This window comes from Miniopterus schreibersii, assembly GCF_964146895.1.
Source record: "Miniopterus schreibersii genome assembly, chromosome: 8".
Lineage (NCBI taxonomy): Eukaryota > Metazoa > Chordata > Mammalia > Chiroptera > Miniopteridae > Miniopterus > Miniopterus schreibersii.
The window spans coordinates 60,423,378-60,439,525 of NC_138109.1; the positions used below are offsets into that span (position 1 = coordinate 60,423,378).

General features: G+C 38.5%; 1 protein-coding gene across 3 annotated transcripts; it reads right to left on the minus strand.

Moving 5' to 3' along the window:
* Positions 1–1,195: 1,195 nt before the first annotated feature.
* On the minus strand, positions 1,196–15,245 carry DNTTIP2 (deoxynucleotidyltransferase terminal interacting protein 2). Of its 3 annotated transcripts, none has more exons than XM_081143870.1 (7): positions 15,109–15,245; positions 12,536–14,142; positions 10,616–10,754; positions 7,764–7,859; positions 5,862–6,026; positions 4,249–4,358; positions 1,196–1,608 (listed from the first exon to the last, which is right to left on the minus strand). In XM_081143870.1, exons 1-7 carry the CDS (start codon positions 15,178–15,180, stop codon positions 1,515–1,517), a joined length of 2,283 nt encoding a protein of 760 aa, XP_080999996.1. In that variant the 5' UTR covers positions 15,181–15,245; the 3' UTR covers positions 1,196–1,514. The 3 variants fall into 3 exon arrangements, with proteins under 3 accessions (XP_080999996.1, XP_080999997.1, XP_080999998.1); XM_081143871.1 differs by lacking the exon at positions 15,109–15,245 and adding an exon at positions 14,580–14,947; XM_081143872.1 differs by lacking the exon at positions 15,109–15,245 and adding an exon at positions 14,590–14,942.
* Positions 15,246–16,148: the final 903 nt, after the last annotated feature.

Below are 16,148 nucleotides of genomic sequence, written 5' to 3' on the forward strand. Positions count from 1 at the left end.
GTTTAGTGAGTACTTATTAATAACCTTTTCTATTTCAGAAACTCCCCACTGTTACCTAATTTCACATTTCATTTTGAGATTATTCCATTTCTTTTATAAAACACTGATCTGCTTATGACATTTAATTACAGGTCATGCCGATGACCCTGCTTCTTGGAAGCTATTAGTAACTGAAAGCATTCCTTCTTTACTTTTAAAACTGGAAACATTTCTTCACTTTTAAATTGTATAACAATGAGAAGATGAATTTTACATTTTAATTAGATACTTGAGGAATTGGTTACCTAGAACGCCCTTTCTGTTTTAACCCTTACTGAAAACTTTCAATAAAATGTTTTAGTTATCCTGAACTGTTATTGTTTGAGAGATTGAACTGAAATAGTATTAAACCTTTTTTTCATATGAGCATGTTTTCTTCTAACTGGCTATTTCTAAGAGTGGGATCCTATGAATTTATCCCATAACCTCACTCAAGGTTTTATTAAACCTTTTTTCCTTTTCTTAAAAATCCTGCCATTTATGCTGTGGACAGCCAAGTATTGCCTCTCATCTGACATCCTTGTTATGGGGAGGACCCATGGGACATTTTCTCAGGTCTTAATAATAGGAATGTTTCTCTAAAGTACTTGTTTTTATCTTAAGGCAGAACACCGATGCAGAACTGATTTTTGTGTTAGATGCTAGGAAGCTCAGGGCCTGCCTTTATCAACTGTTAGTTTCACAAAACTGTTTTGTTAACTTTCACCCTAGCTTCATCTAATTTCTTCCATCCTCACTTTCCTTTTTCTAATTTCCTCACTTAAAAAACTAGCTGTATTGGCATTTTAAAATAAGCTGTCTTAAAAACATTCTGGAACAAGACAGGCTACTTTAGGAATTGTTCAAGATCTTAAGGTATTTTGAAAGCCCTTCTTTCATCAGCTTTAACCCAAACTTTCTAGGCAGACTTCATCACTGTTAAGTCCTTTTGAACCATTCCTTCGGTTTTACTATGACTTTTATACTGGCCACAAGCAGATCTCTGTACCTGTATTTCCTGGATGTGAATTTATAGCTGACAAAAGGTCATTTCCTGTCTACCATCTCTTCCTCTACACACATACACACACCCTACCTATATCTTTAATTAAAATATTGTTATTTACAATATTGTTATATATTTGATCATATTAAAGTTTTTTGAATGTTAGGAAACTTTACACTTTCTAAATCTCTTTTAATTCAATTTTCTTTAAATAACCAAGCATTGAAAACTTTACAAAAATGTCAATTAAATTCGTTAAGATTCTCTTCCTTTTCCCCCTCAATAGGTCTAAGCATGGGTGGGTCTTTTGTACACACACCTACTTTTACTCAAAGGGGCATGTGATTGATTCTCTCTCAGATCAACTTTTTCCAAACAGAAATCCCTATAAATAAATAGGGCCTTCCTATGTTAATTTTTTGTGATGGTGTTAGTTTTGAAAAACATCTTTAGTAAATAAATAAAGGGGAGATGTAAAATAGTGTGAATCTTAATTGCGAAATTTCTTCTTCTTGCGAAACTTCTTTCCTGCTGCATTTGCTGCTTTTTCGGCCATGATCTCTGAGTACTTCCTTCGGTTATACCTAAAAATAAAATCCAAAACTTTAAGTTCTAAAGTATGACACATCAGACATCAGAAGTTAATGTAACATTTTGGGGAGGTGGAGGCCACTTTTAAATCTCAGTTTTTACTGTTGCTGTTGTTGCATCTTTACCATCTATTCATCACATTTGTACTAAGTTCCACCATGTGTAAGGAGCCGTACCAGAAATTGGTGTCAGAGGAGTGAACTAGACAGCCAAAGCCCCTCCCTCATGGGGCTTACAGTCTAGTGAGAAAAAAATGACAACTGTAGAGCGAAGCTTTGAAAACTTTTAGTCACTAGAAACTAATGCACTACATCCAGCTACTACCAAATGCTTTAAATATTTTTGTCGGATAAAAATGTAAATGTAAGGACTAAGCAAAACAAAAAGTTTATACTTACCTGAAAACACACAGCTTACTTCTTATAACCTTAATATACTATAGACCAGTGGTTTTCAAAGTGTGGTCTGGGAATGAAACCCTTTCAGGAGACCATTTGGTAAACACTATTTCACAAGTGTACTAAGACATTGTTGCCTTTTTCATGCTCATTATCTCATAAGTGTACACTCAGAGAAGTCTTCCAGAGGCTACACAATGTGTGGTATCACACGAGACTGATGCAGAAGCAGATATGAGGCTCCAACTGTCTTTAAGCCAGACATTAAAGAGATTAAAATTTATTTTTGTTTTGAAAATATATTAATGTATAATAGATTTGTTATAACTTCAAAATGAATTAATAAATTTTTTTTAAGTTTCTAAATTCTAATTTCTACTATGGTAAATATTGATAAATGTAACCCACAAAACAAAAGTTCTTTGGGTTTTCAATAATTCTTCAGAGTGTAAAGGCATCCTCTGACCAAAGAATTGCTGCTATAGACTATATTTCCCCATTGGGCTTTGGAAACACAGAAGCACAATTTATTGCAGAAAAATAATGCTGTAGTAGCTAGAAGCTTCAATAGAAGAAGAGCTGTCCACAGTTAATTATGAAAAGGTAAAAAAAATCCTCTAAACAGTGTTATATAAATCTGTTATCACATTACTAAAGATGAGGATTAGCTGTAATTCTCTTTAAAACAGAAGCTATTTAAGCCCTTTAAAAACTTTACACCTCACTTAATCCCAAAAGCACAATTTACACAGGCTTTCTAACAAACCTAAAGTAAGATAAATGAAGCAAAACCAAAACCCACATATAATACAGAAAAGCACATTTTCTTCTGTCCCAGGACATTCCTACTAATGAACATCTAATACATTAAATACATTCGGTGAAGTTCTCTATCCCAAAGTGGTCAGAGAAAACCTCTTGAGCCAGATGTAAAGTGTATTAAAACATTCCATGAAGAGATGGGCTAGTACAGTGTTTCACACATTGTGGCATGTAAATTTAGGTGATAAAATAGACAATATTCATTTTAAGTAATGTATTTTATCTCAATGAATGTAAAAATATATAATTAATAAACCCATTTACAGTAGCAATATAAAGTCTCCTTCCTTTTAAAATAAAGTAGGCAGTATACAGATTTTTATGAATTTCATTCTACATTTCTAGTTTAGTGCCCCTACTTCCTTATTCTAAGATTTTTTAGTATGTTAACACTTACCTAAGTGTTAACCATATGTCGTGGATAAAAACTGACCTATATTTTGTAATCCTGATAATGGTAATCTCAGAAATCACAGCAATGTTGACAGTGCTTAATTCTAAAATTTTTACCATGACGCAGACTCATTAAATAGCTTACATAACATTTTGAATTAAATTTGTTTCCCATACCTACATCTACATTTTTTTTAGAACCCCTGATAAATACTTCCACTTTTGCTATTGAATCAATCTGGAACTTTAGCAGAGGTTTCTATATGAGGTATGCTTTTAAATCTCCTATAATATATGTACATAGTTGCTTCAAGGACCTTTAAACATACTCAGATTGCTCCCTGATTAAAAAATCTTCTCAAGTCCACATGTAAGCCCTGCCTCTCTTTCTTCCTCTTCACAACAGAGCTTCTTCAAAGAGTTGTGTCCAGTGTCCATTTCTTCATTTTCAACTCATTCCCCTAAAACTCCTGCCAAAATTACTGTAACTAAATCCAAAGAAAGGTTTTAAGTTATTTCATTTGATCTCTCGGCAGCATTTCCTGTTAACCACTCCCTCTGGCTTATACCTGCTTAAAACATTCTCTTTCGGTGACTTCTATGACTTTGTGCCCTCCTGGTTTTCTTAATGCCCCCTTGGCTATTCTTTTCCAGTCTTCTTGCAGGCTCATCCATCCACAGCCAGTCAAATATTTTCAGCTTCTCTCGAAAGCAGTAGTTCTAAACTGGGAATGCTTATGCCCTGCATGGGACATTTGGAAATGTCTGAAGACATTTTGATGATCATGAGTGGGGGGCTGCTATTGGCATACAGTGGGAATAGAGGCCAAGCAGGCTGTTAAACATCCTACAATGCACACGAAAGTCCCTCCGAATAAATAATTATCCCATCCAAAATGTAAGTAGTGCTGCTTTTGAGAAAGCATGTTAAAGCATTTTAAAATAATCTGAAATTTTAAAAGTTGATGTATATTCTAAAGGAAAACATACACATTATGAAGTGAAACATAAATTCCTTACCTTCTGAACTCAGAATCAGCCAGCAGTTCATCCACAATAGTTTTCTTCCTTTGTTTCTTGGGAATTCGTGAATGGTAGAAGTCAGCTGGATTGTCAACAATGGTTCCAATCTATGAACAATTGATTGAAATATATCATGCAACACCTGAATGCAATTTTGCTTTTCTATTTCAGGATAGCTCTAACCAACTGTATTTGTAGAAAGCAATGAAAAAAACAAGCATACATTACACGAACATTAAAATTAACTTTGCCATTTTAAAAGCAAAAATAAATCACCCAGTTAATCTGCGTTAGGTCATAATGACATTTCTTTGTTAGTTTAAAATAAATCCAAAATTCCTTTTATACAATTTAGTGCTAAATTCTTGATGAATAGTGTAACTAGAGGAAAAAAATGGGACAGATAATATAAACTCTTGTTTTAGTTTCCGAATTTAATGAAATTGACACATAAATTCTGCCACACACTTATCATAAATGCTGCCAGCTTAGAACCTTCTTATTGACCACTCTGCACTAGGTCATACATTCAACCAAGTAAATTTTACTGAGTGTCTACTATGTGCCAGGTACTGTCCTAGGGAAATAAAGATAAGAATCATCTGGTCCATGGCAGTGAGAAGGCCATAGTCTTAAAGGGAAGAGCTACAAACAGGTAACTACAAAATTAAAGCAAAACAGTACTATGCTGAACAAAACATTATAGATGCTCTAAAAACTAAGTGACCAATTCTAAAGAAGGTTTCACAAATGATGACATTTTAGCTTGGATTTGTATGGGTAAAATTTCACCATGCAAACATGGCAGAGCCAAGCACATGCAAAGTCAAATGCCAACAACAGTTTGCGCATAGTCTGAGAAGACGGTATAGTTGAGTGTGTTCGTGCTTAAGAGGGCTGTGTGACAAAGTAAGAGCTGGTGAACTGGTTTGGGTGCAGATTGTGAAGGCCCATATCAAGGGGCGTAGACTCAACCCTACAGGTCAGAAAGAATCACTGAAGGTATCATTGCATGGTATCTGTGATACCACTGAACAAAGGTGTATCATGAACAGATTGCCTTTTTTTTTTTGGAATAGACAACTAGCTTCAATGTGGAGGACGGACTAGAGGAGGGCAGACTATTATAATAATCTAGGTGAGCGACATGAAAGGCAGTCAAGAACAAAATGAACTTGAGAGCTCCCAGAGGATGACTCCACTGCTTTCATCTGAAAACACCTTAAAAACCAAGTTTTATTTCAGAATTTGCCTGGGGATGCCCCTCTACCTTGAAAAGATTTGGTGTGATTCCCTTTCCCCTTCATCCTGTAAGAATTCTTGCTCTTAGGCTAGTACTATTCATAGACGGCGCACCCATCTTATAGGTTCCATAACTTTTAGAGAGCTGACTTATGAACCTAGTTACCATCTGCAACACTCTCTCTATATGGAAAGCCATTACATGCTGGTGGCTGTCTGAATTGGGTTCTGGCCATTATTATATGGCCTGAGCAGATGCACACTGTAAATATTCATCTATTTTAAGAGTAAATAGAAAGATGACACTATAGTGCTTTCCAGGCTAAAGTCCACAGAATGTCACCACCATTACTCTGTTTGCTTCATACCTGGAAGTACTTAGGGAAACCATCCCTATCGTTTTTCTTGTAAAACCTTTTTGGGTCCATGCCAGCTCTCATCTTCAGGGCTTTGAGATCATTTTTTAGTTCATCTGTCAATTCTGGAGCTTTCATACCAAACCAGCCATCACCTGCTGTTTTTTGTCGCTCTTTCTGAAATTCAGATTTAAAAAAACAAACAGAAAATTCTAACTTTAATAGTGTATAAACCACACCCTATTTCCCCCAAAATTGTACATACAGAAAATTTCATTAATTAAAAACAAACAAGGTTACTTTACCGGACGTATTGGTCTCCAGATCTATCGTTCATAAAAGGAATGAAGCCATAAAAAGTGATCTCTCTGGTAAGTTAGGTAAAGCATTATCAGTTTCATAAATGAGGGATCCTTTAAATTTAATTTTGTATTTTAGTAAGAACTGCTGACTTGCTGGAAGAATAACCCACAGCTTTAATTTCTACTGTCTAAAATAGCCTACAGAAGAGATAATGTATAAAAACATTTCCACTTCTGAAGTAAATATTAACACATTTATTCAGTCACCTTGGTATCTCAAAGTCACTTACTAGAACAGTCCAGAAATTGGTATTATTTCTTTAAAAAAGAGAAAGAAGAAAGGAAGAAGGGAGGGAGGGAGGGAAGGGGAAGGAGGGAAGGAAGGGGGGAAGGGGGGGAAGGAGGGAAGGGGGAAGGAGGGAAGGAGGGAGGGAAGGAAGGAGGGAGGGAGGGGAGAAAGGGAGGGAGGGAACAGAGGGAGGGAGGGGGGAGGGAGGGGGGGGAGGGAGGGAGGGAGGGAGGGAGGGAGGGAGGAAGCAAGGAAGGAAGGAAGGAAGGAAGGAAGGAAGGAAGGAAGGAAAGAAAGAATTAGCCCTGGCCAAGGTGGCTCAGTTGGCTGAATGTCGTCCCCTGCACAGAAAAGTTCCCGGTTAGATTCCCAGGCAGGGTGCATACAGGAGGCAACCGATTGATGTTCCTCTCTCTCCCTCTCTCAAATCATTAAAAAAAAATATATTAAAAAAGTAAAAAGATAAATGATTCTTTTAAAAACTCCTAGCAAGTGATTTGCTTAATTTTTTTGCTATATTCATACAACCAATGTTATGGATTATCTACCAGTGCCTAGGTGCTTCATATTAGTCATATTACTGGAGTACCTTCCTCACATTTTCTCCAAACTCTCTTGATAACTTCTGTTTAAAAAAAAAAAAAAAAAAGTGTTTATTGATTTCAGAGAGGAAGGAAAAGGGAGAGAGAAACATCAACGATGAGAGAGAATCACTGATGGGCTGCCTCCTGCACGCCCCCTACTGGAGAGGGAGCCCATAACCCGGGCATGTGCCCTGACCAGGAATCGAACTGTGACCTCTTGGTTCACGGGTCTCCTGGTTCATGGGTCAATGCTCAACCACTGAGCAACACCAGCTGGGCTCTTGATAACTTCTTATGCTTATTAGTTGAAATGCCAGATGGAAGCAACCCCCTATATTTTACTAAAGAAAAATTTCTATTCTCTCATTTGGCAGAATAAACAGACCAGATTTTTAGCTGGCTACATTAAGTTCCCTAAAATAGCCTGCAACAGCCAGAGTTCCTAGCCTTTAGTGAACAGTACAAGAGGTATGGAACAGTGACCTTGCATGGCGACTGTCACTGTTTCTAAGGGCAAAAAAATATATATCTATGTGCACCACTCACAGATATATATTTTTGTGAAATGTATATCACTTTGCGAAAATCCATATAAAACGTGTTTATGGAACCACATTTTATGGGCCCTTAAGTATCCCTGTCAATTTTCTTTGAAAAAATATATATTTTAATTGTACAACCTGGTCATATATGAGCTGAACACAGCTAAACATTCTAAATAACGAGTCATTGTACTTACTCTGCGTTTTTTTTGAAGTTGATATTTTGATTCACGATATGGTGGGACACAGTAGTTTTTTTCAAAATCAGGAGTAATGACGGCTTTCTGCATAATCTATAAAATTATTAAATTGGTTTTAAAGTTTCAGAATGTCATGTAACTTTTTTCAACATTTTTTTGCATTACAGAAACATCTCTTAACATATTACCTTTATGCACAGACATACTACTGCAAAGTTGTTCCTGTTCTTAAATTTGTAAATTATATAAAAATGCTTTAGAAGGCAAACGGAAGGATTATTTTAGGAAATCTGTAAAATTGATCATCAGTTCAAATTTCTTTCACTATTATGAATCTGCACACATTGCATTTACATTGTGTCTATTTGAATTTATTTCTTGGTGTGCAACCAGCCACCTGCACCAAACAACTGGAAAATAATGGGAACAATGCCACAATGGCTCTTGAAATCCCTGAAAAAAACCTGTTTTTTAGTAAGTTCTTTTGATATTGGTAAAACAGTTTATAATCTGAGGAGACTGGCTTAGACTATTAATAAGTATAGCAATATAGATTTTGATTGAACAACATATACTTTTTAATGTTATACCAATGAGATCATCCTATCTAGACAAGTCTGATTTTTGCAACTCAACGTATCTTGGATGAATTTTTCAATGTCAGTTTACACAGACCAACAACTTTCTTATTAATAGCTGTTATACACGTTTTTTTTCTGACACTTAGTTTTAACAGTTTCCATTAAATTTTTTTCCATTAAACATTGTAAACATCACCTCTGCACACTTGTGATTATTTCTGTAAACCAGATTCCAAAATCTGTCATTTAAAAATTTTATAGGTAATGTTAAATTGCCTTGCATTCAAATAGTATAAACTCCTACCAACAGTTAACAAGGGCCCTTTTTCTTTATATTACCACCAACATTGGCTTTTATCTTTTTGTATGTTGTCAGTGGTGTCTCTTGGCTATTTTCACTTGCTGTTAATCATTTTTATGTATCAAGTCCTCCTTCTGTGGGAATGCCTGTAGTCTTTTGGGTTCTTTTTCATTTTTAATTAGGGTCGTGTTCTTATTAATTTGTAGAAATGTTATTTTGTATCTTAATGATATGAATCTGTGGTATTGCTTAAGTTTTAAAATTTTGTGTTGTTAGTCAAATCTGTTACTCTTTTCCTAAATTACTTCTGCATATTTTATGTGCCTGGGATGATTAAATATTGTCATAAATACCATTTACGTGACTAGAAGCAGCCTCAGGGTAGTCATTTCCCCCAGCGCAAGAACTAAAAAAGATGACTCCTTAATCCTCAAAATAGTTCTCAAGAATATAGCAAATATTAATGTGGTCAATAACATTTGATATTATCAATTCAAAAATCAATTATCAATTCAGACACCCCCAATTTAGGTTCAGGCTTAGAAGTTTATGAGTAGTACTGTAGCAGTCTAGACTTTCCTAGCACTCAGAAAAGAGAGCATTATGTTTAACAGCTTATTAAGAACTTGTGTCAAGTACCACACTAGGGTTTAGGACAGTGTTTTTCAATTGTGACCAAGATATTTTGTGTGTGTGTGTGTGTGTGTGTGTGTGTGTATGCTATTGGCATCTAGTGGGGAGAGCCAACACTGCTGCTAAACATCCTATAATGCACAGACACTCTCCCACAACAAAGAATTATCCAGCCCAAACATAAATATTGCTGAGGTCGAAAAATCCTGTTTTAGGAATACAAAGATAAAAGACAGTAAAATAACAGGTATACCACATGATTAATAATGAATCTGATATTGGGTGTTGTAGAAGCACAGAGGTTGGGGGAAGGACTACGGTCAAAGAATGTCTCCCAAAGACAGTGATCTATCTCTGCATTGGCCTGGGAAAGAAAAGGGTATGTTTAGGTAACTATAGCAGTCTTCGATGGTGAGAACACAGCAGGTGGGTAGAGTTGGAAGAATAGAGGCACCTTGAAGGCTCTGAGGGACCCACTGAAGGACTTAAAAAGAATATCATGGTCAGATTTAGGATTTTTAGAAAATCTAGCCAGAGTACAGACAACAGCTTGAAGAACAAAGAGTAAGGAGGCTACTACAGTAGTCTAAATGAAAATTAAAGGTCGGCATGAGCCAGTGACAGTGGGGCGAAAAGGAGGGAACAGAGTAGAAAGTATGTAAGCATTATAGCCTAGGCTTAGTGGCTGCAAAATGGATCGATTTTGGCATCAGTAACCAGGACAGAATACAAGAGCAGGAGCTGGTTCAGGCAGGGAACAAAATAGGGCAATTAGCGAGATTAAGTGCCTGAGCACAAATGAAAGAGCAGACAACAGGCACCTAGATTTAAAGACCTGAGAGGCAGCAAGGTTAGAAAACACAAACGTGAAAAGCAGCTGTGCAAGGTGGTGACTAAAGCTGAGGGTTTGGGTAAGGTTTTCTAACCTACAACTTCCTTCTGAAATTAAATGTACAATTTTATGTACAAAAAGGTGCACTTTTTCCTGATGGGGGAGGCAGGCACTCACAGCTTTCAGATTCTCATCACAGTCCAGAACAGTTAAGAACTAAAAGTATACCAAGAAAAGAGAAGAAAACACAGCCCCTGGGATCATAACTGATGGGTGCAAGAGGAGGAACATTGATCCTGTATTACTTTATTTTTTCAAGTGTCATCTTTTACAACTAGGACTTCATAAAAATGAAAAATGATTGTTTTGGAAAGAGGGAATGGAGCACAGCAGGCTGATGTGACTTCAATGTAGGAAAATTGGTCTCTTACCAAGGACTAATCATTTCTAGAAGTAATTAGCTAGTTCTATGAAAACCTACAGGCCACTTCATGTAACTTACCTCATTTTTCTTTTTCTCCTTGATCTGTGTTAGAGTTTTCTTGTTTGACTGTAATTTGTCTGCATTAAAATTTATATACAAACCACCCAATTGCTTGATACTCAGACCAGGGTCTATGCTGCTGCTTGTCAACTTCAGACTGAAAGAGAAATGATCACTTAAAGATCAAGTAATTAAATCAGAACGGAAATAACTGAGACTATTTTAAAATCACTTTTTTCCCCCCTTTTCTCCCCTTCTACTGTGAATGGAAAAAAAAGATCCTTATTTTTACAATAAAGTTTTGAAAAACCGGACAAATACATAATCTATTAAAAGTCATTAAGAAAAAAATTCTGGGATGAATAATGAAGTAAACAAAAAAGCTTTTTGGGAGCACATGCAAATTTATTCCCCAGATTTTCTTTAAGAGGATTAAGGCCATATACTATACCAACAGATTTCTTAACAGGATTTTTTTTTGGTTAATCCTCACCTGAGGATATTTTTTTCCACTGCTTTGGGGAAGGGGGGGGGGGAGGGAGGAGAGTGAAACACGGATGTGAGAGAGATATATTGTTTGCCTCCTGCAGGCACCCCAACCAGGGCCAGGGATTGAACCTGCAACCCAGGTACATACCCTTGACTGGGAATTGAACTCTTAACCCTTTGGTGCATGGGCCAACGCTCTACCACTGGGCCCACTGGCCAGGACCATAACGGATTTTTATTTAGAAAAGAACTACAGAAAAGAGGATGAGATGCCTCTGGCAATTTGGTTCAACTTCATATATAGGTAGGGAATTAATAAACGTATATACTTCCATCTCTAAAACCAATGAGAAAGACAGACTCTTCTACTCTGAACTTCAAGTTATCCAAACTTAGAATATTCTTCTGGGTAAACAAAGGCATTTGGTAGCACCTCTCAACCAAGGACGTTTTAAACAGCGATGAACATCTGTATTTCTCACTGGAACTTCTTATAAATGTCATACCCCAGACCTAACAAATTAGACTCTTCAGCAATTGCCTTGGGGTCCTGCTATATTTATGCAATGAGAATTTCTACTTTATATTACTGAAGGGTCCTTTTTATAAGCAAGTACGCTTACATTTATAGTCACTTTCTTCCCTAATTATTCATATAAACTGAGCAGCTGAAAGTTTTGATAATCAACTTTTATTGGAAAGTGAAATCATTCTATTGCAGTGCCTTGACAGTGATCCTCAACACTGAATGTACATTAGAATTATCTGAGACTGTTTTCACTGGGCATCCGTTAAAATATATATAATTCCCTAGCCCTGGCCAGTGTGGCTAAGTGGTTGGAGTGTGGGGCACTGGGTTGGGGCCTGTGCAGGAGGCAACTAATCGATGTCTCTCTTGCACTGATGTTTTTTCCCCCTCTCTTCTCTCCCTCCCTCTCTCTCTGAAAAACAATGTTGATCCTCAGGTGATGCCTGTATTTCATGGATACACTGCTATCAGGGGCCTGTACTTGGGAAAAACAAATTTAAGACAGAGAAAAAAAAAACTAAAGAAGTAGCCCCAAACATTAATGCCTTTCAGTAGGTGATAGATGGGATTATAGGTCATTTTTCTCCTCAGGCTTTTATTTTTCAATTTCTCTACAATCAATATATAGTAAAAAAACATTATTTTTCTTCCCTTTTATTATTGCTATTAACAATCATGCAGGAAAATCCTAACAGATGATTTTTAATATATTACCAAAAGAAGCACTTTTAGCTATCACTGGTGGGAAAAACATGATCATCAAAAGCATCCAGAGATAAGGGAAATGGTAGGTGAAAAAGCTCTTTCATACAGAACTGGAAGTAATAATTTTCTCAATTCCCATGCTTTCTAACATTTTATGGTAAGTTAGCCACTTGAAATATGTATCAAGAACTTTTTAAAATAAAGACAAAACTTACAGTTTAGACTTTGTGTTATTTAGTAAGTCGTCTTCATCACTAAACTCATCATCTTTGTCTTCATCTGATGGTTCTTCTTCACTTTCTTCCTCCTCTTCCTCTTCCTCAGTGGCAACCTCACTTGCCTTGTCTTCCTCATCCAAGTAAAAATTTTTATCAGCACTTAATCCAGGAGTTGTGTCAATTACAAACAATGCATTGTCACATAACTTATTTTCTGAGTCTCCATTTGATTCCCTTTGAACCCTGTTTTCAACAAAACACACAGTGTCCTCTTCAATTTCACTGTTTTCAGACTGCTGACTTTCATCACTGCTGAGAAGTAATAAAACAGAGTCACCTTTATCCTGAGATGTGTTGAGCCCAGACTTGTACAGTTTAGTATCACACTCAAAATCTACATCCCTTTCATTTGTGTCTTCACTATCAGCTATAATTGTGCACTCTTCTTCATCACTACCACCATCACTTGAAGTGAAGTCACTTGTTTTTATGGTGCTCTTTCTCTCTTCAGTCCATCTGTCTATTTCCACAACTGCAAATGTTTGAGCTAATGATTTCATTATAGTCTCACAGTTCTGATTTGAGGGCTTCGATATGGTTTTGTTATTTTGGGGGGTTGAATGCCTTTGAGAAACTAACTGTTGAAGGCTGGTGTCCTGAAGATCAGGAAAACTCTTCAACTCAGAATTTTTCTCATTAATTTCTTTTCCCTTATCTGTCACTCCTTTGGCTTCCTCATCTAAGCTCTTACAATTCTGCTTTGGTATTTCTTTGAGAGGGGTAACATTGGCCTGTTTTTCCTCTATTATATTAAGACGCTGGCATTTTTGCACTGTTGGTTTTTTCCCTGACTTTCCGTGGAAGGAATCATCATCAGAGTCGTCATAGATTTCATCATTAGAGAAATTTGGTTTATTTACCTGAGGAAGAGGTCTTGCTTGTAAACGAGAAGTTTGTTTGGTATCTGAATCCTCTGAACTCATAGGTGTATTTACCATTTGCTTTTCATTTCCTGGTATAATCTTAGTATCTTTCTCCTCTGTTTGTGCCTGTAATTTCTTCTGCACATTCCTTGTTGTTCTCCTAGTTGCAATTCTGGAAGATGTAGAAATATCTGAGCATGATGACTCAGCATCAGAAATAGCTTCCGAATTTGATTCTTGGCTTGGATCTGCTAGGGAATTAGCCTTACTTCTGGTTCTTGCAGAAGGCACAATTCTAGAAATACCTGAAACATGCGATTCTGCTTCAGAGACTTCTTCTTCAGTATGAGACTCACTTATTGAAGTTATTTTCAGCCTTTTCCTAACACTGGACACTGGGGTGTATGCAACTAAGATTTGCCTTCTCCTGGTTACTCTTAAAATGCAATCCTGGGGCTCAGATACAGAGCAATGTGATTCTGCTTCAGAGGTCTCTCCATCAGTAGATGGTTTGTTCATTTCTGGTAATGAGCCTCTAGTTCTGCTCTTCCTCTTTGCAGTTTTAGGAGTTTCAGGGATTGGACTTTGTTTCCTGTTGCTCTGTGATTCAGCAGTACTTAAGTCATCAGGTGGAGATTCCTTCCTGCCTTTTAGATGAGCTTGAATTCTTTTAGCAGAATTCTGTAAGCCAGAGAAAACACACTGTTAATTTAGGTAGGGCTAGCACATGGCCGAGGTGAGGCACTCTCCTCAGGAGCAAATTTTAAGAGGGCACTGGAAAACTCAGTAAACAAATGAACACAAAACCCACCATCACCACCCATTACTTTAAAAAAAATAAGAAACTTATATACTGTATCTGTCCCTGCATTTGCAGGGTCCTGCTTCACTCGCCTCACCCAAGTCCTTGAATCTGGCTTTAATGAGCAAAATAATAATAATAATAATAATAATTATAATAATAAAAACAGAAAATAAAGTTTCTACACCTAAAAATGCCAAATATTTTAGGTGGACCTACATTCCGACACATATGGGGAAGAGAGAATAAGGAGAATATTAACTCTGAGTAAAGATATGTTTAGAAACACAGCAAAATAATCGGTCGCCGCCCTTACCTTTACATACCTACGTGAATAAATATTCGTTTCCTTTCATCCAGGAATCAGAGGCAGCAGACTAGCGCCACTGAGAGCCACCAGGCGGCATCACTGTAGACCTTCCCACGCCAAAGGAGGTGCCGTGGGGTCACCGCCAGTCTCCCAACGAGAAAAGGTGCCCTCTCCAAACCCATTAAATTAGGCTCACGCTTGGTGGCCGAAATTAATCCTTAGTACGGCGTTAACAGTAAAGTTAAAAGGCTAGAGCTGTTCATCTGCATTAGAACTGAACCACCCAAAGCAAGTTAACTAACCTCTCTGTTCTATACTAAGCACCACCTTAAAGACTGCAGCCAGGACTGCAGAGGAAGCGACAAGCTCAACGCGGGGCCGGCACGCAGCGGCGCGGGGCAGGCTGGTCCGGACGCTCCCCGTCGTCGGCCGCCGCTCCCCCTCCCCCGCCGCGGGACCCCGGCGCCGCCCCGCCCCCCTGGGCGCCCCTCAGCGAAGCGGCGAGCGGAAGTGAGGGAGCCGAGCTATTTCCTACCTTCTGCTCGGAGCTTTCAGGCGACGTAGCTGGGACTCCGGCCTGACGCCGGCCCGACCTGGTGACCACCATCTCCCCGACTACGGGCCCCCGTGGCCTGCCTCAGCTCCGGCGCCGCGGAAGTGCGTCAGAGACCCGCGGGCTCGCGTTTGCCGCGAGGATTCCGGACCTCGCGAGAGTCTCTTACGTGTCCCCGCCCCGCCTGCCGAGGCCCCGGCGAGCCGAGCTGGGCGTCCCGGAGGTGCGCGGGAGAGCCCGGCCTTTTGCGGGAAGAGCGCTTGGTGGGGGCGGGGAAACGCGCAGCGACAGGGCCTTCGTGCCCGTTTCGCCCCACTCCATCCCGCCTTTCATTTGTTGGGCAATGCTAAAGGTTTTAATGTCGCCAGGGGTGTGCAAGGAGACGTTTGCATTACTTACACTTTTTTTCCCCCCCCAACAGTCATTACCCTTGTATTATTTGTGAATTTAAATATAAATAAAATAAAATTTCAATTTCAATACTTGGTTGGGGTAAAGATGTTTATGTTAAACGCCCCAGGAACTCGGAGACGAGTTCAGAAGCTCTGTAATCTAAGGTGAGACGGTGACTAGGGAATGGGAAGAAGCAGAAAAGAAGAAACGTTTAAGAAATTGTAAAAGAGAGTGATAAGATTCTTGGAGTGAAGGGAAGAGAAAGACCTGAATGAGTAGAAGCTTTGGGGCTTCTTTTAGGATGAAGGGTGGAGAGCCAGAATGTTTGAGAGAACGGAGAGGTGATTGCTGGACGTGAGGACGGACGAGTGCCTCGCTGAACGTATTTTTTTTTTTTTTAATATATCTTTATTGATTTCAGAGAGAGGAAAGGAAAGGGAGAGAGAGAGATAGAAACATCAATGATGAGAGAGTCACTGATCGAGCCCACAACCCGGGCATGTGCCCCGACCGGGAATCGAACCCCGATCGCCTGGATCCCAGGTCCAGGCTCAGCCGCTGAGCCGCGCCCGCCGGGCGATGTGTTCTTTTCTGCTTTTATAACAGACAACCTTCCTTTTCCCTTAATG

Bases quoted from the DNA above. Each gene is read 5' to 3' on its own strand.
- DNTTIP2 (XM_081143870.1), bottom strand. From the start codon at position 15,180: ATGGTGGTCACCAGGTCGGGCCGGCGTCAGGCCGGAGTCCCAGCTACG. The intron at 14,143-15,108 runs GTAGGAAATAGC...TCTGGCTTACAG, and splicing joins CTGAAAGCTCCGAGCAGAAG to AATTCTGCTAAAAGAATTCA. The intron at 6,027-7,763 runs GTAAGTACAATG...TCTGAATTTCAG, and splicing joins AACTTCAAAAAAAACGCAGA to AAAGAGCGACAAAAAACAGC.